Source organism: Micromesistius poutassou (assembly GCF_964030765.1).
Source record: "Micromesistius poutassou genome assembly, chromosome: 10".
Classification (NCBI taxonomy): domain Eukaryota; kingdom Metazoa; phylum Chordata; class Actinopteri; order Gadiformes; family Gadidae; genus Micromesistius; species Micromesistius poutassou.
In genome coordinates this window covers 16280370-16300541 of record NC_140280.1, presented here as the reverse complement: position 1 = coordinate 16300541, position 20172 = coordinate 16280370, and the positions used below count along the sequence as shown (strand labels likewise).

The following is a 20172-nucleotide window of genomic DNA, read 5'->3' as shown; positions in this document are numbered from 1 at the left end:
TTAACACAGCAAGAAAATAAATAAAGCAATTCATCTTGACAAGTTGGATTCAGTTAGAAGCGTCATCTCCCACCCTCTTTATTTTTTCCTTGCTTGTCCACAGTTTCCAGCGCTGAAAAACTCCAAACCTAATACCGGCCATACTTTATGTTGGGCAATAGCGAGGCGGATTCTATTTAGGTGAAAGCTTGTTCTTGATAAAGGAGTGCAGGAGAATGTTAACTGACACGCTTGTTTTTTGTCCTGCCCCCCTTTTGTCAAAGCCAACAAAGTGGCCTCTTCTCCATTCCCCTCTCCGCTCTTTCATTCACCTCCCTCTGCTCTGCTCTCCTCCCTCTCCTCCCTCCCCTTTCGGTCCTCCCTCTCTCTCCTCCCACTCTCCCCCAGTGCCCCCTGCCATCGGAATGCAAGTTGAGGTTGTGTTCCATTTGAATCATAACATTAGCCGTACGTAATGTGGAAAAGTGGGACAAAGGAGACAGAAAGACAGATCGAACCACCTGGCCCCTGCTATTCCTGTGTCCGGTGTTCAGGTAGGGAGACTGGGCCTGTCCTTCTTTATTTCAGTCTGGGATTTTAAAAACAACCAAACCATTACCTCATTTCAGTATTTCAGTATATTCACTATTGGTATCCAGTAGCTGAGGCCTCACAGTCCCTGCATGTTAGCGACTGGATCACCACAGCATGGCTTCTGACCAGGTGTTTGTCTATCAAACGGCTGCTTGGGCTCTGCTGCCCCTGGTTGTCTGCATAGGAGAGAGGGGTGTCAAGAAAATCTTTTTCTCAACCCAGAGAGACCTCAAGGCACAGCCAGTGAGTGGGTGATTCAGTGGGGGTTCAGCAGACCCACTATGTTATAGCAGAACATCTGGGCCAAGATGGCACAGAGCCTGGGCTGGACACCAAAAACTTTAAGGGTCGGAGTTACAGTTTGCTTCCTTTTTCGTTGAGGATAACGTACCAAAAGGAAACTTATTTGTGCTGCTGGATGAAGCTTTCAGAAGGGGGCTTTTAATTAGTGTATTTCCAGCCTAAATGGTGTTGATTTGAAACATTATGATATAAAACCGGACTTGTGAGACTGGCGAGTGGGGAACGGAAGTGAGATCTTTTTATTGAGCGATGTGACATGTATCTCAAATAATCATAATTACGACTCAATGCTAACGTGTTAGTGTGCGCAGTGCGACTTGAATAGGTGTTACAATCATCTTTTGGATGAAAATGGATGTGTGTGGAGAACAGGCACTGAATTCAATATAAAAGTAACGTTAGGACTGCAACCTTTCAGATTGTTTCAGACCCCTCTTATTCATGAGGCGTGGTTGACTTTTGAAGCTGAATATCTGCGCATATAAACTCCCCTGTTGTGCCCTGTCAACAAAATTAGGAGATGAGGTCGAGTTCAATGTGGGATAAGTTAGTTAGTTAGTTAGTTTTTATTTGTCCACGATGTGGAAATTTGTCTTGTCTTTGTCTAATAGTCAGTTGACATGCAGAGCAGTCTCTGTGCCGGGTCATGGGGTGACAGAGCATCCTGGTCCATACTTTACATGCACAGTGTGTGAGGGAGCATATGGTATATTAGTGACAAAAGAAAACACCATCCTTTTAGGTAAGATTCAGGAGCTATTATTTGAGTGTAATTTGATAGATTTGATAGAAATGCCATAGCCATCGGTAGGCTATTAGTGGGTGTAATGCACTGTGAGAATATCTGTTTCCAGTTGACTGTGCCTGCCCTTCTATGAGCCAATTTAGATTTTAGACAGCTCCTGGCTCGTGTCTGACCAGTGCATCTCTTCTCTGATTGGTTCAGGGAATCCATGTTGCCTGTCAATCATATGTGCATGAAATGCAACAGTTCACAGTGGCGGATGATTGAAACATAGGAAGGGAGGGAGCAGGGCGGGATGATAGCAGAGCAGGACTCTCAAATCTTAGGTGCAGCAGATTCAAACCGAGTAGTGACACAAAAACATTTAAAATAGACAAGGTACCTGATTGGACCCTCCAGGGTTCTCACATTCAGACGATGGACGCCAGATTTAGCGCCGTGCCCGGCCCGCTCGCCCTCACGTGTCTTGGCACAGCGGTCCCAGCCCTCGGCCATAATGGAGCATCACCTACCGGAACGATCAGCACTTCCTATCCGGGGAGAAAAAAAATGCCCCTCCACGGCGGTATACTAAACGTTGTACAATAAACAACAACAACGGCAACAACAGCATTTCTTTGGCAGGCGGGCCTGCCGTCTTTCCGAGTGTTCCTCCGTGTGAACCATGCTAGTTGTTCAGTTGGCAAGTCCCCTGGCTCTGCTGATGCCATTAGGTCTACGTTTGGAGAGGATTAGTGTGTGTGTGTGTGTGTGTGTGTGTGTGTGTGTGGGAGGGGTTGGGACACTGGGTCAAATGTAGGTTTGTTTACCAACAAAGGTAATTACAAGCAGAAGGCTCTCTCTCACTCTCGCTGTCGCTCTCTTGCTCTCGCTTTTTCTCTTTCCAAATATCTGTGTATGCGTGTGTTTCTTTGTTGCTTGTTGCCTGAGCATGCAGGCATTAGGGACGCTTAACATGTGTATCGTCATGTTTTAGCTTTTTGATTGAGTGTTCACAATATAGCAACCATTCACTGACTACGGTTACATGGTCGGACCAGATCGACTTATCATGGATTAAGCCATATAATGATGTTGCCACTGGGGGGGGCTGTCACTTGTCTGAGTATACATACCTTTATTCAATACGTTCATTACACGATTGTGCTCCAGCATGTAAACGCAGTCACTGTTTTTAGTGAGTTAGCTGTCGTGTGTTGAATTAGTGACAGTGAAGTCAGGTACAGGTTGTTAAAAGGTAGTTGGCCACATACAACAGGGATCAAACCCAGGACCTTTTGACTTGGAGTCGGTGACCCGGGCAACTGCACTATTTCATTTAAGATTAAGGCTTCCCCCGCGGTGCAGAGCTCAGCAGAGTGACAGCCACAAGGAAGAAGCTGTTTCCTGAAGCAGGAACGTAACGGCAAGTCCTGCAGCGCCTCCCAGAGGGGAGGAGGTCAAACCGTCTGCACCGCTTGGATGGGAGCTGTCCCTGACCATAATGCATGCCCTCAGCAGACCTTGCATGCACTGGACAGTCTCAATCTTGGGAGTGAGGAACCGGTAATACGTTGGGAAGTTTACACATTTACATTTACCTTTAGGTCATTTAGCAGACGCTTTTATCCAGAGCGACTCACAATAATTACATTTGTCAGAAGCACTAACAATCACTAGGTTAACCCATTCACTGTATACGACAAAGGTCGCTAGGATAAGATGCTACACGATGCTAAGTACTATTTTTAAGTTCAAGGACGTACAACATACAATTAGTGTGTAAGAGGGGGGTGGGGGGTAAAGGGGCTATGCAGCATAGAGGTTCACACAGAGCAGTTTCAACACCATACTGAGATTCAGTTAGACAGGATGCTCTCGCTGGTGCAGCAGTAGTAGTTCACCAGAATCTAAGGAGACAGATGGACCTTCTTCAATCTCCTCGAGGAGAAGAGACGCCAGTCAGCCTTCTTGTCCAGGGTTGATGGGCGTGATATGGACAACCAGGGAACATATAACTGACCACACACTCAGCCTCCGTTCTGTTGATACGATGGGTGTGTGTGTGTGCTGCCTTTGGTTATCCTGTGTCCTCTTGCTGTTCAGAACCAGGATGTCAACCACCACGCTGCTGGTTGGTAGACCTCCTGGTCCTAACCCTAACCCGGAATGATGGCGTAAAGTAGTAAAGCCTGCCTCTTGCTTGATTTGATTGGCTGCAAGGGGGCAAGTGTGACATTGACGAGCGGCGAGACTCTGCGCCTTGTGCTGAAAAGTTTAAAAGTTAAAGCTGTTTTAACGTCATGCGGCCTAAAGCGCTAGAAAAGCGCGACGTGCGTCACAAGAGAGGAGCGCACGGCAGGCACGCCGTACCGAAGGAAAACAAGGGTTTAGCTGGCGACGCGTTTCTAGGGACGCACCTCTGTGTGTGTGATCGACAGGTGTTCAGGTGAGCCACTCCCACCATCCTGAAGCACTTCAAGATGGTGGGGGGGGGGGGGGGGGGGAAGTGCAACAATGCAGAAGGCCAGTAAGGCTTGCTGCAGTGGACTGTCTTGGCAGCGGCCCAACGGAGGTGGTTTTAAAGCACATAGGGACAGCTGCTCGGGACGGTGACGGCTCAGCCCCCCCCCCCCGCACACGTCCAGGGGAGGCCAGCGAGGCCAGCGGCCCCACGTGCATCCATCCCGCTCAGTGCGCCCCATGCGTCGCTTGGAGGAGCGCGCGAGGGACTGGGGGGGGGGGTCCGCGGGGAGCGCAGCCTTGATGGCCGCCTGGTGGCCGTCCCGGTCAGAGCGGGCAGAAAAGCTGTTGTTAAGCTCATCAGGGAAGGAGGCGTCGACCGGTTGCGGGGGGTGGGGGGGGGAGTCTTGCGGTTGGTGGGATTGTAATCCCTGAGGGTGACTCCGTACCTCGCCACATGCTGCAGGGGTCGCCGCATTTTCTTGAAGAGCTCCCTCGATCCTCAGCTCTTCATCCGTTGCTTCTGATTGGAGGACGGAGTTATCCGTTGAACCAACGGTTCACACTGCTGACGCTGGTGCGGATCCAAGGGCAGAGCAGAGGAGGAATGTGAATCAATGTGCTTGTCGGAGTCCAGGTTGGCAAACGCACTCTGTGTGTGTTTTCATGTACTAACCCTACATCCACTATATTTATGTGAATTAGCGTGTTAGTCAGTTTATGAGCGGACAGCGATACATCATATCCAAGGCCTGGTGGCCTCGGCAACATATATGGATGCTGCAGCCTTGCAGCAGAGTTATAGTAGGGGCATGAGTTTGCGGCCACTTGAAACGTTTTGGGAGGGAAAAGTGTGGAAAAAAAAAAGCAAAGTTTCTATAATTGATGGCCAACACACACACACACACACATAGCTGCCCTCTATCACAACACAGACACACCGTGCTAGTCCTCCTCCATGCTACAAAACCCACGCCTCTCCAAGGTAAAGTCTTCAAACTGTGTGATTGGTGTGGAAACAAAGCGTGTCGGGTCCCTCTTGAGCGTCACCCCCGCAGCCTCTTTGTGATCCCATCAGGCTGTAATGCTTACCCTTCTATCACACACCCCATTGCGCTATGATAAAGGTCTCAAGAAAGCCAGACATAAATCGTGGGTGTGCTTGTGCGGGACTGTATGTATGCATGTATGCGTCCGTGCTTCTGCTCCGGACATATTTTCGACTGCATAATGAGAGGGATGAGATAATGAGATGACGACGACGGTGAGTGTGGGAGGTGTCGCGTGTGCGTCCTCCGTGGGTCCACGACAGCGCGGCCTCCCGTTGCACTTCCTCGTTACGTAATCATGTGACACGCTGCGTGGTGTGTCAGGCAGAGGCAGGGATGCCCATACTGCTGACGATGGGTCCCAGCAGAGCTCCGACACTTGGAGGCTTTCATACACTTCCTGATGCTGACATCAGGCACCAGCCGGCTGTTGTTAATGGTGCGGTTGGTACGATTCCAGAGCGAGGAGAGAGAGAGAGAGAGAGAGAGAGAGAGAGAGAGAGAGAGAGAGAGAGAGAGAGAGAGAGAGGAGAGAGAGAGAGAGAGAAGAGAGAGAGAGAGAGAGAGAGAGAGAGAGAGAGAGAGAGAGAGAGAGAGAGAGAGAGAGAGAGCAGAAAAGAAACCCGGGAGAGAGAATGATTTTTTTTTTAACTAAGCAACCCAAAAAGGCTCTCCTCCTGCTCGACCCCCCCTCCTCCCATGTTTCGCCGGCACTGAGAAGGCAAGATGATTCCCCGGGCCAAATCACGCAGGAGATGCCCTGATTGGTCGGAAAAGAGCCGGGAGCGCTACCATCTAAATTGGCTCATACGGAGGCGGAGGAAGGGACAGGCAGCTCCAAGCATTTATTCTCTCATATTTCACTCACTAGTCAGCTGTAAGGTCACTTGTGACGAATAACACCTGAATTACAGCTCTTCAATCTTACCTTCAACTCTTGATACACAGACAGAATTTTCTCAATGAGGCGCCCTTTTTTTTTGTTCTTCTTTGTGATTAAATGTTAATGTTGTTTTGAACTGTCTGGCGCTTTGAGTCCAAACCAATGCATGCCGCAGTGACGTAACTCGATGAGACTAAACACATAGCAGGGCCTGGCTTCTCAGTGTGCCTGTTTGGACTTTGCTTAGTTTAATATGCATTGAAAACGAAGACAGATCTTCATGGCTCGCAAAATGAGATGGTTCTCTTGTGTATGCAACATGTATGCAACATCTCTTGTGTGTGTGTGTGTGTGTGTGTGTGAGAATGTTGCGGGGATGCCCGGATGCAGATTTGTGTGGGTTTTTCTGCATGTGTGTGTGTGTGAGAGAATGTGTGAGTGCACAAACGTGTGTATTTTTTGAAGGTGACATAATTGAATGTAGTGTTTGGGATTAATTAACTAATCCTCCGCAGACCTAGGTCAATGATCATTAAGAGGAGAGTAATTTATATTTTAGTTACTGCTCTGACACTTCCTGTGGCCCCACTGGCGCTGATGCTTTAGTAGGCCATATATACATGCTGCATTACAGCGCCATCTAGTGGCCTTCTTTAAGTAATACACTGTAGAATGATTGCAGTGCTCAGGGTTTGCGTATGTATTGTGTTTTGTGTAATGTGTTTTCGGGCTTTGTTACATTACCAAAGACATTTAAAAAACAAGCTCTCCCTTTTCAAGAAATGCATAAAAAAAAAAATATATATATATATATATATATCCAAGGCTCAACCCCTCCATGTCTCAGAAGGACACACACACACACACACACACACACACACACAGCATCAGGCATGAACTGTCCAGGCTATGGGTGGAGGGGAGAATAAGGTGACACGGTTGACAGTCCTGACTCTCCCAGGTGAAGTCGTGCTAGGAGCCCCAGGCAGGCTATCAGCCTACTGTGATTTACTCATTTTCACCTTGATTGCGTAAATCAGCACTTTGGTTGCAACTCCCATTACTAAGCAGGGTACCCCTGCTGGGCTCACACATGGGGGCGGTGTGGAATGCCAGGAGGAGGCAAAGGCATGATGGGGGTATCACACAGTAGATTCTGAATTTGGGCTCCAAATTTAGGCCACAGTGAGGTCACTCCAGAGTTAGCTGCTTTTCTTAGTGTAGTTCCTGGTGTGTTATGTGGAGGGCTGCTAGCAGATGGGGACAGCAGTCACATCCAGAGTCTCTTCAGTTCACATTGGAGCCATATACCCCGTGGGTATACACTTACCCACATTGTAAGCAAGTACCTTTTTGTTATGTTTTATGATATTTATGTTGAACCTGATTTAGGGATGGTACCCCTAAAAATAAACGACTAGCGCACGCACACACACACACACACACACACGCACCACGCACACACACACGCTCAATGAACAGCCAAAAGTGTGCCTGGTATTCAGCATATAGGCAGCTACTGGTTACTTGCTTACTCTTTAACGCTTAGTAACCACTGCAAGAAACACCATATGGGTGCTCTCAGTGTGCCTCTGAGTGGAGCTTCATCTATCTGTACCAACATGTATGCCTACGCTATCCTATAGGCCAGCTGGTGGGGGGAGGAGAAGAGAAGGCTATGATGTTGTGTGAGATGTAGTGATATTAAACAACAACGTTTAACACAAATACACACACACACACACACACACACACACACACACACACACACACACACACACACACACACACACACACACACACACACACACACACACACACACACACACACACACACTGCTGCTGCAGCTAGGTTCTGGTCTTGGCCATTATCCTTTTTCAATGAAAGGAATACATCAAATTCAGACTTCAGTCGTCTTAAGTCGATGACGTGTTAGAGCAGTTTAGTGCCGGTTGTGATGAGCTCATGCTACTACGAGACCCAAGGGAATCAGCGTAAGGAGTGGGTGGGGGGCAGAAGGAGATGGAGAGAGAAAGAGAAGGAGAGAATAGGGAGAGAGACACTGAAGAAGAAAGAGGAAAAAAGATAAGGGGGGGGGGGGGGGGGTTTGTAGCTGTGTATAGCTGTCTGAAAGGGAGGGAGGGGAGGTAGAGATGAGGCAAAAGACCCGTGAAAGCCTCTTTTCCCCTCTTCAGAGGCGTTTGGTTCAGTCAGTCTGCTCCCAGTGACAGTTCCAGGAACCATTCCTGCAGGGACCTCTTTTTTATTGGTAATACGTTTTTGTGTTTTTTTGGTGGAAGCATGTGTCCTATAGTGAAGAGTCCAGATTGCACCCCTGTGCTTTGCCACTGCAAAGTGGCCTGCACCGGCAACTCTCTTTCTCTCATGTTTGGATGCAAGGTAGGCTGCCTAGGGTTAACTCTGTCTCTAACTGTCTCTGTTTCTCTGTCTGTACCTCTATCTTTTTATGTTTCTCTGTCTTGGTCTGTCCCATCAGTCTCTGACTTTCTCTCTGCCACTGTCTCTCTCTGTCTCTCTCTCTCTCTCTCTCTTTTTGTCTCTGTCTCTCTTTCTCTGTCTCTGACCATCTCTCCGTCTCTGTCTCTGACTTTTTTCATGTAAAGAACTGTGGTGCAATGTGTCAGGTGGTTATCTCTCTCAGTCCCCTGGATCAAAAAGTGTTGCAAGTTGTCATGGTGAAGTAGTGTGTTGTTGATGTGCCTGTGACTGTACTAGTTTGTGCTAAAGCTTGGTTCATCAAATTTATTAATATATGTATATGTTCTTATATTCTATATTACAAGTGAATGTTATATCATTTCTTCTATAGGTTATTAAGTCAGCTAATTAATTTGTTCATGTAGCTCGGGTCCAATTGGTTGGTCTTCGATTTACCAGTCCATTGAATTATGTTCCAACGGGCGAGATAAAATAGGCCAAATCTCTATTCAGCACTTGTTACAGTCTGTTGTCAAGGCAAATAATTTACCACCGGCGAAGCTCCATTGCAAGGTACATTACCCGCCTTGGCCAATGATCCATATTAACCTGACTCAGAAGGACACCCAAAATTAGGAAAATTATCAGTGGAAGATGTTGAAAATGTGATCCATGAGGACTCTTAAGTACTTCGGCCATATTGTCCCATTCTCTTAAAGTGCTTCTTTTATGCTGGTCAAAACTTTACCCTGGGGATGTCATCCCCTTGCTCTGCCAAGAAGGAAGCATAAAGTCATCACTTTTCACTTGAAGTGCATATTTCTGCCTTTTAGCTTGAGATTTGAAAAAGGAAATTGCATCTCTTCCAAATGACTTACTACTACACCATTCTAACTATTTGTTAACACTCGCTCTCCTGTCCAGATAACTCATTATCTCATTCACCTATGTGCTTGCTATCTTAGTTTCAAGTACTTAAATATTGTCAGAAGAGAACAGTGGAAGAAATTGCCTCATGTAGCTTACAGTCTGCGGAGTTGGAGCAGTTCCATAATCCCTGTGCAAACCCAATCACAGACATGGGATTGGGCCCGTTAAGCAGCGGGGCCGACTATAGAGGTTGTGCTCTGCTCCTCACACTATTAGTGAACAACAGACTCGGCCGCCTGCAGCAGTTTACACTCCACTACAGACACAGCTGTGAACAAAGCTTTTGTTTCAATGTGCTGCCTTAATCCGTACGATGAGATACCAACGATATCTAGTGTGCACAGTTGGTGTGCATGCATGGGCTTTGTTCCTGAGCTCTGAGGTTATTCTGTTATTCTTCTCTGCTAATGTTCCTCATTTCCAGTGTATTATCAATATGGCCGGCTAAGAGTTTGTCCTGCTCTCTCCGAGTTCAAACTAAATGAGATGTTTCTCTTATAAAGTCCAGAGACGTGGTCTTTGACTAGACAAGAATGTGATGTTTTGTTTGCAGTTGTCACAATGGAAATGGCTGTAACTTTATAACCTAGTAAATCAGACAAAATGTAATAACTACCTGAACGATAAGAATCTAATAAATTGCAATATGAAAGAAGAACCTCTGAATGGAAGTGATCCCGTGGCTCCGAAAGCCCAGCGAGTCACAACACGTCTGAAATCTCCAGACAGAGTCGTCCATCTTCCTTTCTTCTTCAAGAACTGCACTCTACTACTAGAAACTTCTACTTCTTAACAGATAGTGACAGCTGGAATCACGCGGGAAAGCAATGGCGATTTGACAAAAGAGATTTAGCTCAATGAGATCTGCTGCGGCCAATTAGCCTGCCTGACCCGGATCAAATGAGTCGATAAGGAACAGATAAAGAGCCTTCTGAAGACCCACCGCAGCCCGGGCATGCAGTGCATGCTTGCCGTCAGTGTTCTCTACTACCACCGCTGCTGCTACTGCTGCTACTACCCCTACCGCTGCTACTGCTACTACTACCACCGCCACCACGACTACTACTACTGCTACTTCTACCCCTACCACTAGTACTACCACTTGTGCCACAATTACTACTGCGGCTATTGCTGCTACTGCTGCTACAACCCCTACCACTGCCACTTTTACTAATACTGCTACTACTGCTACTGTTACTTCTACTACTACTACTGCCCTACTACTAATACTTTACTACTACTACTACCACTATCACTACCACTTCTGCTACAATTATTACTGCTGCTGTTGCTGCTACTACCCCTACTGCTGCTACCACTACTACTACTACTACTACCACTACTACTACCACTACTGCTACTACCACTACTCTTACTGCTACTGCTACTACTTCTTATACTACTGCTACTATTACAACTACCACTATTACTACTGCTACTGCTGCTACTACTACTCCTACTACTATGTCTGCTACTGCTACTACAGTGTGTGTGTGTGTGTGTGTGTGTGTGTGTGTGTGTGTGTGTGTGTGTGTGTGTGTGTGTGTGTGTGTGTGTGTGTGTGTGTGTGTCTTTTTGCAAGAGAAAATCAAATAAACAGGGATCCTGTTTATTTTCCACTAAAACTTGGCCCTTATATGCAGGTTTTGTGTTTTATTTTCATGTTCAACTTTGTGAACTTGAAACAGGGTTAGTAACCAGAAGAAAACTGCATGGAGGCCAGTGATGTTATGGGGGTCACTCCTTTTCATATCGGTTGCTTATTCAGTCTCTCTTTCAAACTCACTTCAAAGAAAAAAATCTCTATTGGATGTTTTTCCACTCAATTTTCTTTTAAACGTCAAGAACTTCAACGCACTACAGCATCACGCAAGAAAAAGAGGCGGAAATAAGTCATGATTCCATCACTGCCGATCACAGCTGGAGCCGATAAATCCCCTTCACCGCTGCAGAGTCATTTGTCCTGGGAATGAATGCCCACTGAAGACAACAACCGGATGTTAGTGGGTGTTGGTGGGTGTTCTTTAGACTCTAACATTTTATTCCCTACTAAAGGAGAAAGATGTAATCTGGAGGCTGCTGGGGGATGATAAATGGAGGTGCTGCTGATAGTGTGTTCACAAACAACACCTTCTTGATTATGCCCATAGACAGCGGTATCAACGCAAAGGCACCGTTTTATTTATATGTTGCTTTTGTCCTTCAGCGCCACAGAACCGGATCAGCCCACAGAAAGGTTAAGGAGAGATTCCCAAGGAGGAAAGACCTACCGAAACAAATCACACTAGACACACCTAATCCAAGAGACTCACACACACACACACACACACACACACACACACACACACACACACACACACACACACACACACACACACACACACACACACACACACAATATGATAAGACCTCCAACTCCCCCCTCCGGAGGCCTTGTATTGCAGACTTGTGGACCGCTGCAATGCGTGGCATGTAGTTAAATCACAGTTAAAAGAAAACATTTAGTTTGTATGAAGCAACTCAGATGAAGGTGAAGACATAAACAGATAGAAGCTAGCGATCCTCACACGACACATGTTGGCTGATCGCAGGACAACAAGCCAGCACATCTCCGCACGGTTGGATGGGGGATGAGGATCTTCCAATCGACGGACTTGAACCCTGAGCAGACTGCACTGCTCTTTATCTTAAAGCTGCCGTAGGTAGGACTTGATCATTTTAAAGAGAGAGACAGATAGGGCAGAGGGGAGCAAGAGTCCCCTCCCTCTGTGCTCCCTCCTCCCGCTCTAAATCGTCCGCCATAGACCTCTGAAGAATAAGTCCCGCCTTCCTTCGGTCAAATGTCTATGGGAAATAACATGGGGTTTTTGAATGATCGTACATAACAAACTCTGTAGGTGGCGAAGAAGTAAAAGCTGCGTCAACTACACACTTTTTCCATCTAGTTTGTGTTGGGTTACTTTAAGCCTTTCCGTTTTAGCACCAAATACAATTATCTTGGTTTTGTCCTAATTTAGTTGATGGAAATTACGGCACATCCAGTCTTTGACTTGCTAAATGCACTGGCATAACAGATCTATGGGCTGATAGACATTTGGTGATAGAGATACATAGATTTGCGTGTCATCAGCATAGCAATGCTGTGAAGGGGTCGAAATCCTGATTGGAAGGCGTCATAGCAACCAGTTGATGCCAGGAAGTCATTCAGTTGCTGGAGGACAACTTTCTCAATGATTTTTACTTATGAAGGGTAGATTTGATATTAGTCTGTAGTTGTTAATAATAGAGGCATCTAGGCTCCGCTTTTTTAAAAGGGGTTTAATAACTGCAGATTTTAAGGCTTTTGGGAAATGATTGGAGAGAGTTGTTAACTATTTGCAATATGTCTCTTGCTAGGCAGTCAAAAACATTCTTAAAGAGGTTGGTAGGTAAAGTATCAAGGCAACAGGTGGATGGCTTTAGTTGTGCTACTGTTTCCACAAGAGTTTTAGAGTCTATGACATTAAAGCATGTCATTGCCACATTACTTTTGCCTGAAAAGGGTGGTAGTTCAACATTGTTGTTTGAAGTGGAGATATTGATGACGTGTCTGATGCCAATTCAATTTTATCACTATGAAATGCTGCAAACTCATTGCATTTCTGCGTGGAATGGAGTCCAGGTGGAATTTACTTCTTCGCCACCTACAGTTTATGCAGTTATGCAAGATCATTCAGAAACCCTGCGTTATGTCCCATAGACATTTGACCGAGGGAACCGGAGCCTCGGAGGCGGGACTTATTCTACAGAGGTCTATATAAGCTAGGGAAACTTTAAGCATGTGTCTCTAACAGTGACAGTGCTCCACCGTGCTCTCCTGGGGCGCTGTCCATGGTGCTGAATCACCAGTGAGTCACACGCAGATCTCCTCTCACCGTGTGGGACGGCACCATTTATAAAATATTAAGACGGAATATTAAAAAGGGCACGAAGGATGCAGGGCGGGAACGTTGTGAGTGGGCCGTGGTGAGTGGGCCGCTCCCACTCACACACACGTCACGGTGTGTGTTTGTGTGTGTGCGCGCTTGCTCGGCCTTTTAAGGGCCTCACATTGGCCATTTGTCTGCCGTCGTCATCCGTACACTTTGAGTGTCAGACTGCTGATGGGCTTGTCAAATATTTGTGTGTCTGAAGGAGAGAGGTTCGCGTCCCTTAGATCTCACTATCAGGAAAGGCTTGCGTCTCCCCGCTCTAACCATGCAAGAGCCCATTTTCACACTTTGCACCCGGAGGGCAAACACTCTCGCTTGTTCCATCTCTTAATCTCTCCGTCTCGCTCTCTTTATCTATCGCTCTAGCTCACTCTTAATCTCGACCTCTTTAACTGTCTTTATCTCCCACACTCTCTCTCTCCCTACCTTGTTTATTTGTCTTTCTTTTGTTCCGTCTTCCTCATTCTGTCTCTCCCTTTCTTAGTCTCTCTCTCTCTCCCTCTCTCTCTCTCTTTCTTATTCTCTCTCTCCCCGCTCTCTCTCTCTCTCGCTCTCCTCTCTCTCTCTCTCGCTCTCTCTCTCTTTCTCTCTCTCTCTCTCTCTCTCTCTCTCTCTCTCTCTCTCTCTCTCTCTCTCTCTCTCTCTCTCTCTCTCTCTGTCTGTGTCTCTGACCCCTGCAGCAGTCGTCACTCATGGTTAAAATCCCCGTCAGTTGTTAGCAGGCCGTGGTCGAGTGGGCTCACGTGGCGCTGTGCTTTACCTCCGCAACATGGCTGCCACTGTAGCTCGGGGGGGACGTAGTAATCCTAGTGTGTGTGTGTGTGTGTGTGTGTGTGTGTGTGTGTGTGTGTGTGTGTGTGTGTGTGTGTGTGTGTGTGTGTGTGTGTGTGTGTGTGTGTGTGTGCATGTGTGTGTGAGTGACGGGGGAGTGGGTGGATTTTCTTTTGTAATCATTGCTCAAACATGGTTCTTCAATGTAAAGGATTTGTCTCTGACTTCATAAATAATTATTACATATGAAACATTACATAGAAAAACACATTGTGAAGATGAAGATGGCTATTTGCATTTGCAATAGACACACCCCTCCCCCCCCCCCCCCCCTCAACACTGGTGTAACCCGTGCCGTGTTTCCTGAGACAATCTCTGGAGGGTTGCTAGTTACATTCTTGCATACTGCCATTCTACATTCTACAAGACATGCACAAAATCCACAGGATTTGTGTTGTAGCGCACTCTGAGTGGCCTCTGTGGCGAAACGTGAGGTCCAGCCCCATTGCATCTCTGGTGTCATGTTGATCAAACCCAGCATCATCTGAACTAGGTTTAGCAGCTCTCCTGCCATCCATTACTGGGCCATTGTAGTGCAGTACAGACAAACATACATTAGGGCACTGGTTGAATAAAATTGAACAACGCCCTCTTCCAGTCTGATGTTGTAGGAGCATCAGTAACAAAGGGTTGAAGCAGTAACAAAGCAGTAAAACGTTATTTAAGTGGTTGGCTTTTTATACATTTGCATAAGTGATGACATGGGAATGCAGTGGAAGCCACACAGTGGGTTCCAGTGGCCTGCTGGCATCCCGTTGCGTAAGCAGCAGCATTACTGTGGGTGCTGGTACCCGGGGGCGGGCGAGCTGCTCCCTCCCTGGTTAACATAGTAGGTCACTGGGCTTCTCGGAGCCTCGGGGTCACAGCTCTGGTCCTCCCGGGGATGCGCTACATGCTAATGCTTCCCCCTCATTATACTACAACGCATCATACCGCAGTAGCGCATTCTGCCAACGCCAACACGGGGTCGGATTGACTTTAAGGGAAAAGAACAACAACTCTCTGTTAGAGGCCGTCACGGCTGTGCCTGTGTGCAATCCTGTGTTTATCTTCAGCGATGTTAAAATGTTCCAAATGATAATTGATTGTTTTCAAATTGTTTAACGATGCCCTGTCCTGCCATGAAAGTCATTGGGTCCAGAATATATTTCTAGGTTTTGTGGAAATTCTGAATGACGTGCTGTAGTCAGATAAAAAGTAGTCTCTTATAAGTTGCCAGTATTTTTAGACTGTAGGGTTAATCTTAATAGAGACTCCTCTTATCAAAATGCCGTACCTGCTGGGGCGCCTATTACGGAGTCTTACTATGCTGCTGACGTATTCAATCACTCTTTTATGGTTTTCAGTGATCAAGACAGTCTGTTCACTCACCTGTCTCACTCGTCAGGAGATGTGAGCCTCCTTTATTGTGGTCACGTATGTATCGGGAGCCAATCAGAGCCCTCCAGCCCTTCTGGTAGTCCCCCTGTGTTGTCTTCAGAGCAGGCTGATGAAGAGTATTTTGGTATCGGTTTGTGTTTCCGCGGCAACCAAGTGATTCTGTGCTGTTCCACGTTCATTGTTAAAAGTAGCATCTTTGACTCCATATCAGTGATGAAATGATGAGAAGTTTAGTAAAAGAAATGGTGACCTCAGTCGCAACTACTACACATAAAATAACGTATGTCAAATGCAACGGAAGTGTGCAACTAAGCTGTTTGTTCTAATAAAAACAAAAAGGCGTCCAAGGAAAGAACACTCAATGTGTGCTCAGTTAAATATAGCCAGCTCAAAGCTGTTTACCACCACAACGGAGGGATTCACCGGCCACAGTCGACTGAGAGTAGTCCATCTGGCTTTCTACACCTTCGGCATTCTCCTCGCCGGAGCTTTTCTCCTTCGTTTGTGGTGAGGGCCATGGTCTAAATAAATGCCTGAATAAATATGTGGTGGTTTGTGTGGAGTAGCTGCATCACTGAACTGCTGCTTACCTACGGCATAATGCACAAAAATAGAAGGCAAAAACAAAAAATGAGGCGACACAGGTGCGCGGGTGGAAAAGTTTCGCTTTTTTGTGTGTGTGTGTGTGTGCACCTGTCCAGACCAAAACCTTCCCTCTCTGTATCTCTCGCTCGCTCTGTTTCTCTCTGCATCTCTCGCTCTCTGCTTTTTTCCTCTATCAAGGTTTTATTGGCATGAAAAACACACATTCACATTGCCAAAGCACATAAAAGTAAAAAATCTCCTCTCTCTCACTCCCTCCCTCTCTCCCTCTCTCTCCCTCTCTCTCTCGTGATAGCATGCAGGGCAGCACAACACGAGACTAACCTACAGGCTCTTCCTGCACTCATGATAACATGGCTCCCTACTGAAATGCGTCTTGATGATAGAGCCGGATATTCAGAATTGCTGTTATTTTGCTGTTGTAATCCACCAAGGAATGGCATCCATCGCTCTTACGGCACAGTTCCTTTACCCTATCTATAGTGCAACATTAAAGATTCATGCATGAGATGGACAACTAGGGCAGAAGATGAAGGGGGGGGGGGGGGGGGAAAGGCCAGTGGACTATTTTTAGTAGCCACGGTACCTAGTAGACGTGTGATTGGGCGAGAGTTAAGCGTCCGCCCTGACGTTGGCCCATTACAGTATCGCTGAAGGCAACCCTCTCCTGCTCCTCCTCCTCATCATCAGTAGTATCACCATAATCACTGCAGCGTTGCACTGGGACCACGTCCCCAGCACCCAGCCAACTGTACTTTACACGTGGAGATCAACACACACACACACACACACACACACACACACACACACACACACACACACACACACACACACACACACACACACACAGGAAGGGACAGCCATTGTGTAGTGCTGTATTGTTGTGTTGCTCTGTCAACGTGGGGCGGACCCAAGATCAGGGTTTTCAGATTCTCAGTGTGGAGTAAAGGTGCAGGCTGTTTACCACTACTCTATCCAGACCACGCCTGCAGTCCAGGTCCTTCTGAAGTGAGGTGTTGACTAGGGTGACGGTGACGGTAACGACGCCCCTGCTGTCATTACCGTCGGTTCAGGTGCCATGAGCCGAGCTCATAGTTTTAGTTATTGACGTGTCTTTTCTACAGCGGATGCCTCAAATGTTGTCCTTCTTTGTTCTGTTCTCCCAACACCACTAATGACAAAATGTGTACGAAATGTACAACGAATGCATTACATCTTCTGCAAATCAAGAAGTTGATTCTCTGTGCATGTTCAGGTGATTGTTTCGGGTTTAACATGATGAGAACAAAAGACTCCTCCTAAAGCCCTCCACATTTAACATACGTATACGCATACGTATACAATCAGCACCTCACCAGTTAGTAGTGTCTCAAATCAACGCCTGTAGACCTGTGTGTCTTTTCAGTCGTTTTCATTCACTCTGTCTGTCCCTGTGTCTGTGTGATTGTGTGTACCTGTATTGGAGTGTGGTGGTGACATGGCTGAGCGTGTTTGCGACCACGGGTGCGAACACGTGTGTGTGCGATCACGAAACAAACTGCTTGACTCGCGTGATGAGCTCCTGAACGCACCTCATGTGTATGTACCGGTTGATCTGTAAATCATGAAAGGCTACTCTAATTGATCTTTGTTCAGCCGTTATTGTATTATTACTCCATTATTACTATTCTTATTAGTCTCATCGGTCACACTGCATTTACTCTGTTACACGTTGAATACATCTTAACTCTGTGATTGCCGATGATCCATTTAGAAAATAGTGCATTCACTAACATAAAGAATAGACATGAAGAAGAATGAATTGGAAACGGGGCAAAATGGTGACCTCTGTAGCAGTGGAGCCTCTGTGAGGCGCACACTCTTTCGCCCCCCGGTGGTTATATGTGGTACTGCTTCTCTTTCTCCAGAACAGGCCACCGGCGGTGCAGGGCTCCCCACCAAATGGACAGCCCCCGCCCTGCATGAACCCTGCCCTGATGAGTGCTCCCTGGGTGAGAGGGGTGGGGGAGAGTTGTGTCTGTGGTGGTCGACTGGTGCTGCATGGTCTTTCCGTCCTCTTGCCTCCTTGACCTCACCTGACTGTCGTCCTGGTGTATGTCGTCCTGGTTCACACGCTGTGATGATCTGTGGGAATTGTTGTCCAAGCATGATCAGACGATCGTCATCATCATCCACAGTTTATCCACGTTCTCGATGGTTTACGACACACTGTGATGTGTGAGCTTGAGTGTGCGGCCTTGTTGGACTGCGTTTGGCTTGCTTTGTTGCTGGCTGCTGTCTTCCTCGCTTTGCCTCTTTATAAACGTGTCCTTTTGTGTAACGGGATCAAGAAATGCCATCGATTGCACCCCCACCATCCCTTGTTTGAGGCCATTGTAGAACACTTCATTGCGAGTCGCACACTAGGGTTTGCATGTTCAGCAGTGCCCCTTTGATGTTTATTTGAGCTTTTCTTTGTACGTTAGTCAAACATATTTCTTATTTGCATGTCTGACGCCGCATGTGTCTGTTCCCATGAGTCCAATGAGATCCATGCACACACACACACAAACACACACACACACACACACACACACACACACACACACACACACACACACACACACAGGGAAACAATACGAGCAGCAAAGCATCTGGCGGTTACCTCAGAGTCTCTCCCAGTTCAGATGTTTATTCATTGCACGTCTCACTCACACCACCAAAGAGGAGTTGTAATGTTGAACCTTGAAGTGTAACCTTTAACATTGAATTGGAACCTTTAACATTGAATTGGAACATTTAACCACAAATTGGAACAGTTTACCTTGAACATTTAATTGTAACATTGAAGATTGAATTGGAACATTTTACATTTAATTGTTACATTTAGCTTTGAATTGACACATTTAGCATTGAATAGTAACCTTTAACATTGAATTGGAACCTTTAACATTGAAATGTCACATTTAACCATAAATTAGACCGGTCTACCTTGAACATTTAATGTAACTGAACATTTGAACATTTGAACATTGAATTGGAACCTTTAACACTGAATTGTTCCGTTGAACATGAATGAATGGGTTCTAATGGACCCCCCCCCCCGCCCCCCCCCCCCAGTACCACTACCAGGACGAGGACTCGCCGGCCCTGGACCAGGGGGGGTTCCCGCGCCTCACCGGCGAGGCCCGCGCCCCTGAGCTGGTGCACGTGTCGGAGAAGAACCTGTCGGAGATCGAGAACGTGCACGGCTACGTGTCCCACTCACACATCTCACCGCTCAAGGTCAGTAACCTCCTCCGCCCACACACACACACGCACACACACACACACACACACACACACACACACACGCATATACACACGCATACACACACACGCGCACACACACACACGCATATACACACGCATACACACACACATATATGCACGCACACACGTATAAACGCACACACACGCACGCACACACACGCATATATACACACACACACACACACACACACACACTGCCACACACACACACACACACACACACACACACACACACACACACACACACACGCGCACACGCATATACAGACACACACACACACACACACACACACACACGTGAGCATATACAAACACACACACCTTCATTGTAATTTCCCCAGAGGGGTCCTCTGTTTGAGTTTTGTTTTCTACTCGCATTCCCTCCAACCCGTCACTGTCTCTCCTCATCTCCGAGCCATGAATGACTGCCTACCTGGCATCCTATCAGTCTGCCCCCCCTCTCTCACTCTCGCTCTCGCTCTGCCCTCCCTCTCTCTCACTACCTCACACTTTCTCTCTTTCGCTCTCTACCTCACTCTTTCTCTCTCTTTGTCCATCTGGCAGCCCTTTAACCTGCATAAACAGCCAGATGTACTGTATGTATGCATGTATATATATATATATATATATATATATATATATATATATATATATATATGCATAAGTAGTGGCTTTATCTGCAGTCGCAGATGTCTTCTATGTCAATATCCTGCAGGTGACATGATGGATGG

At 46.8% G+C, this 20172-nt stretch overlaps 1 protein-coding gene across 3 annotated transcripts in view; it reads left to right on the top strand.

The window, feature by feature from the left end:
* The window catches only part of dlg2 (discs, large homolog 2), a gene marked incomplete at both ends in the record, with an annotated part of 124633 nt that overhangs the window by 39856 nt on the left and 64605 nt on the right, over positions 1-20172 (top strand). For 2 of the 3 annotated variants that reach the window (XM_084474444.1, XM_084474443.1), the window contains 2 exons: positions 18112-18141; positions 19250-19414. In XM_084474444.1, the coding sequence (XP_084330570.1) occupies positions 18112-18141; positions 19250-19414 (195 nt within the window). Of the gene's footprint in view, positions 1-18057; positions 18142-19249; positions 19415-20172 lie in introns of those variants that run through there. The other variant, XM_084474442.1, reaches the window with a different exon arrangement.